Raw genomic sequence first — 5,581 nt, 5'->3', positions numbered from 1 at the left:
CCAGGAGGGACACCTGGCTAAGGGTTGAGCCACCAGAGTGGTGCTATAAGCTAAGCTGATTCAGCGTGACTCGAATCATTTATACAGACAGCCTTGTGGCCCTCAAGCCCTCTTTCGAGACGCATACACTCCTAGGGTAAGGATGGGGAATTCCCAGCATTGACCCGGCGGCGTGCTGAGCAGGGCAGGGTGGAGCAAACTCCTGACGTGTGGAGCACACCCTCCTGTTTGGCGCTAGGTGGAGCCAAGTTGGCCCCCTCCCCGGGTGACGAAGGTCACGTGACATCCAGCCCACCAATCAGAAGCGAAGACTCCACAGGGCCCGCCCATCCTCCCTCTTGGCGCCCAGGGCTCCACTGAGGTAGCGTCGGCAGCCGCGTTCTCCTGTCTCTGAGGGAGAACCTGGCCTTGGGGCCGCGCAGTCGTGCCACAGAGAAGGAGCAGAAGCCACAGCAAGGTGAGATGCCTGCAGGGCCGAAGAACGAGGTCGCCTCTGCCCCTGGCGACACCCGTGGGACTGAAAACCCCAATCCCGGTGCCTTGGTCCCCACAGTCTCGAGCAACCCATCTCCGTCAGGTGGCGGCGCCCCACGCGGTGGCACAGCAGGTTCCTCATCCTGCAAGATGGCTGCTGCCGGCGCCATTTCGCTCACCGGGGAGGACCCGGGGCCTCCCTCCGTGGACGGTGTGCAGGAAGGGGGGCGCCCCGACCTCCATGGCGGCGGGAGTCCCCACGCAGAGCTGAGCTGTGTGGTGCCCAGGATGGGCCAAGGCGTCCAGACGGTGCCTGTGCTCAGTGGGGCCGCCGTCTGGCAAGCCTCCAGGGGCGCTGGCCAGCGTCCGACCCAGACCACGAGCCCAGGGAATGGACGTGGGAGGAAGCGGCCCAGCCGCGAGGAGGCTTCCCGGTCTCTGAAGCTTCCACGGCGCTGTCTGCCTTCCGGAGCTGCAGTGTCCCCGTGGTCAGCGTCTTCGCCGCCATCCTCTCCAAGGTCTGAGCCCAGCAGCTGCGGCCATTTTCAGGTTTCTCTGTGGAACCGCGCATCACAGCCGGGTCCTGTCCTCCAAAGCCAGGCTAACGCACCAGGCCCTGCTCTCCGCAGTCAAGCAGTCAGAGCAGGCCCAGCCCTCTGCCGCCGCGCCACCCAGTCTGGCCCTGCTGTCCGCAGCCGTGTATCGGTGCAACGCCCTGCTCGCCACGGGCGCACCACCCCGTCGGCTCCCGTTCTCCACAGTCAGACAGCCAGGCTAGCTCTCCATAGCCACGCATCCGGGTCCAGCGCTGCTAATCGTAGCCGTGCAGCTGAGCAGAGCCCTGCTCGCCACCACCACCGTGCACCCGAACCAGGCGCAGCTCGTTGCCATCTATCCGGGCCGGGCGCTGCTCTCCAGCGCCAAGGATCAGCGCCAGGCCCTGTTCAACGCCGCTGCTGTACACCCGAGCCAGGCCCCGCTTTTCGCCGCCGCCGTGCTTCTGCTCCAGGTCCTGCTCATCGCCGCCGCCGTGCTTCCGCGCCTGGCGCTGCCATCACCAACCACTCCAGCCCGCCAGGCCGGGCTCATCGCCGCCGCCGTGCTTCCGCACCAGGCCCCGCTTCCCGCCGCCGTGCATCTGGGCCGGGCCCTGCCATCGACAGCCACTCCAGGCCGCCAGGTCCTGCTCATCGCCGCCGCCATGCTTCCGCGCCAGGCCGCGCTTCTCGCCGCCGTGCATCTGGGCCGGGCCGTGCCTTCGACAGCCACTCCAGCCCGCCAGGCCCTGCTCTTCGCCGCCGCCGTGCTTCGGCACCAGGCCCTGTTCATCGCCACCGCCGTGCTTCCGCGCCAGGCCTCGCTTCCCGCCGCCGTGCATCTGAGCCAGGCCCTGCCATCGACAGCCACTCCAGCCCGCCAGGCCCTGCTCTTCGCCGCCGCCGTGCTTCTGCTCCAGGCCCTGCTCATCGCCGCCGCCGTGCTTCCGCGCCAGGCCTCGCTTCCCGCCGCCGTGCATCTGAGCCAGGTGCTGCCATCGACAACCACTCCAGCCGGCCAGGCCCTGCTCATCGCCGCCGCCGTGCTTCCCGCCGCTTTGCATCTGGTCCAGGCCCTGCCTTCGACAATCACTCCAGCCCGCCAGGCCCTGTTCTCCGCGGTCGCGCATCCGGGCCAAGCCCTACCCTCGGAAGCCGTGCCGCCCAGCTAGGCCCTACCCTCCAAAGCAGCAGCACGACTCCAGGCTTTGTCCTCTGGAGCCCCGCCACCCAGGGAAGATCAGCCCCTAGCAGCCACCCTTCTCCACCTGGGCTTAATGGCCAGAGTCCTCCTTCATCCCCTGGGTTCGCCTTAAGAAGGGTAGTCTTCCAGAGCAGCTCAAGCTCTTCTGATTCTGAGGTCCCAAATCTTGCTTCCCAGCAGGTTTGGCATGCAGTTCGTATGCGTGCCTCCTCACCCTCACCTCCTGGGCCATATGGTGAGAGTTCCTCCTCCTCCCCCTCCCCCTCCTCCTCCTCTGCCGCTGCTCTTTGGTTTCCGGACCAGAGCACCTCCTCCTCCCCCACTGCTTTTTCTGGCAGGAGTTCTCCTAGGTTTTCTGGCCTGAGCTCCATCTCTGTTCCTAGCCCTGCTAGCCTTAGGCACATGTTGCTGCCCGATTTTGAGGTCCTGAGCCTTCTCTCTTCAGGAGAGCCGGCTGAAATAGGGAGCATGCCTCCCTCTCCTACATCTCCTATGCTGTGATCCTCCATGAGCATAATCATAAGGCCTACAAAAGAAATCAACATCCACCCACTGTCCTGAATGGGCTGCCTACTCCGCTGGTTAACTGTGAGGTTTCCAGGTGCTCTAGCTATTAAGCAACATCATGAGCAGTTTTGAAGTTGTTGTTTGAAGAGGCAGTTTTGAAGCCTCCCCTCCCCATAATGGCACTACCTAGCACTTATCTGCTGTTGGCACTTGATTCCAGCCCCCGCTTATCCCCCAAAAAGGCCTGCCTTGGCCTCTGAGATTTCCCTTTTCCAAGTTGCCTTTCCATAGTGAAATTTTTGAGTTAACAAATTAAAATGTTGGTTTCACTTAAAAATTGTAGCTTTTTTTATTGTCCAAAAAACGGTTAATCCTGTGTCTTATTTAGAGGACTTAAGAAAGTTGTTGGCATACTAGCTTACTCATTGCAAGGGAGGGGGAATAAAATATTATCCTAGCAATCATTTATTTCCACTGTCTAACATGGAGTTCTGTCCAGGAAAATTCCACTTATATGTTATATATGCTCTTTGCATAGGTGTTTTGCAACTATGGACAAGAAAAGGGGGCAGGGTTTAACTCAGGGTGGCTAGAGCAAAGGAGGGGTGATGGAGATATCCAGGTTGAAGAAAGAGGCAGGGCATGACCCTGTATGGATAGGGAGAATATTTCCTCCTCAGATGGGAGTAGGGGGTGCTAGAAGGAAGACTCAGGATCAGGAAGGGGGAGAACAGCAGGAGTTAGGAGCAGAAGGGGGACGGTCTCAGTTTCTAGGGGAGAAACACATTTGTGTGTTGGGAACAGGGGCTCCTGAGGTCTGTGGGGAGAGGGGAGGGGAAGGTATGGGAGAGTGATTCAAGGTTAATGAGTATGTAAAAATGGTCGTGTATTTAGTGAAAATTGTGTTAATGGATAACCCCATTTAAAAAATTATTGTGACTAAGTGTGAGCAGATATGCGAGGGTGAGTGTGTATGTGTGTGTTTGTGTGTGCACATATAGACATATTTGGAGACAACTGGATGGACATACACCATGCTGTGATCAGGGCATATATCTCATCTTTGGAATAACTGGTGGTATGGTCTTCTACATTTTCCACCATGACCATATTGCTGGTTCTATGATGAAACTCAACTCAGCTGTTTTTTTAAGAAGTTTAGTTGTAGAAACATGGTAGGAGACCACATTAAAAGAATAGAGTGAAAAAAATTTAAACCAAACCAGTAAAAGGAAACTCCTCCCTCCTTTCCCATATTTTTTTTCTCCTTGCTTTTCTGGTATGTGGCCAGTACTGGCATAGTACTGACCAAGAAGAACCCTATTCCTGGGCCCCACATTATAAAGGTTCCCACTCAGGCCCTCTTCGTGCTGTATCCAGACCACAAAGCTAGGGACATTGACCACAAGGACTATGGGATGTTCTCACCAGGTCCCAACACCCTGCAACATTTGTGTAAAACGTTTAGGTTTCCTTATTCCCCGAGGCTGCTTCCAGGTCCTGTAAGGCCTTACTTTCAGGGTCCTTCCTAAGGAAGGGAGGTCTGGGCCTATAGTATGCAAACTCAGGCCCAAAAGGTGGCCAAGTGGCCACTGTAGAAGCAAAGGGTAGACAAAGCTTGGAGATGTAGGCTGAAGTGCTCTCTGGGTTAGGTGTGAGCGATCTCTTGGTGTAGGACATAGCTGGCAATGGGAAGAGATCAAGGACATGGACCAAGGGCCTTCATTTGTACTTTTGTGCCAGACATACTGCAAATGTTAGCGACTGCCCTGTATGTATAGTTAGCTCTGTAGCCCAGCCCCAGAGAATTAGAGACACTAAGGGATATATCAATATATTTAGGAAGCCACATCTTGTCCCTGGAAGTGGCTCTGACCATACAACGCCCCCTCAATATCTCAGATGTTGAGGGAAGCAATATTTCAGGTCCTAGGTTTGGTCCTTCCTGCAGTGAGCTAGCATTCAGTGGGCTGAATCAGAGATGCCAGCACTCTACTGCATGTTAATGTTTTAGTGCGTCTCCTGGGCATTTGATCTGTTTGGGAGTGGACCTCAATCCAATGTCCTTAACTCAAGCCCACCATACTAAAATTTACATAGCTGCCATTGACCATAAGCATTTCTTCCTTCTCTGGACCCTCCCTATGAAGGTATCAAATGTCATCACATAGCAGACCTTCATTCTGCAAAATCCAGTGGACACTTCCTAGATTTCATCTTTTTTTTTTTTTTTTCTGGCTGTGCAATATGTGGGATCTTAGTTCCCCGAGCAGGGATAGCACCTGGGCCCCTGGCAGTCCTAACCACTGGCCCACAAGGGAATTCCCAGTACACTTTAAATTTTTTTTCGTTAATTGTGGTAAGATACATATAACAAAATTTACCATTTGTAAGTGTGCGGTTTTATGGCATTCACTGTTATGCAACCATCACCACATTCCATCTCCAGGATTTTTTCATCTTCTCCAACTGAAACTCTGTCCCATCAAACCATAACTCCCCATTCCTCTCTTCCTGAAGTCCCTGGCAATCAACATTCCACTTTCTCTTTCTATGGGTTTGACTACTCTTTTTTTTTTTTTTAAACTTTTGTTTGTTTGTTTGTTTTTAAAGCTTTGGGTTTATTTATTTATTTATTTATTTATTTATTTATTTATTTATTTATGGCTGTGTTGGGTCTTCGTTTCTGTGCGAGGGCTTTCTCTAGTTGCGGCAAGCGGGGGCCACTCTTCATCGCGGTGCGCGGGCCTCTCACTATCGCGGCCTCTCTTGTTGCGGAGCACAGTCTCCAGACGCGCAGGCTCAGTAGTTGTGGCTCACGGGCCCAGTTGCTCCGCGGCATGTGGGATCCTCCCAGACC

General features: G+C 55.0%; 1 protein-coding gene across 1 annotated transcript; it reads right to left on the bottom strand.

The window, feature by feature from the left end:
* Positions 1–1,285: 1,285 nt before the first annotated feature.
* On the bottom strand, positions 1,286–3,467 carry LOC309652798 (uncharacterized protein; the record flags this gene model as incomplete). The annotated part of the gene is made up of 3 exons (XM_082446780.1): positions 2,523–3,467; positions 1,586–2,471; positions 1,286–1,522 (listed from the first exon to the last, which is right to left on the bottom strand). Exons 2-3 carry the CDS (start codon positions 2,138–2,140, stop codon positions 1,286–1,288), a joined length of 792 nt encoding a protein of 263 aa, XP_082302906.1. The 5' UTR covers positions 2,141–2,471; positions 2,523–3,467.
* Positions 3,468–5,581: the final 2,114 nt, after the last annotated feature.

Source organism: Balaenoptera physalus (genome assembly GCF_965194825.1).
Source record: "Balaenoptera physalus genome assembly, chromosome: X".
In the NCBI taxonomy this organism is placed as follows: Eukaryota; Metazoa; Chordata; class Mammalia; order Artiodactyla; family Balaenopteridae; genus Balaenoptera; species Balaenoptera physalus.
This window is presented reverse-complemented; position numbering and strand designations above follow the sequence as displayed.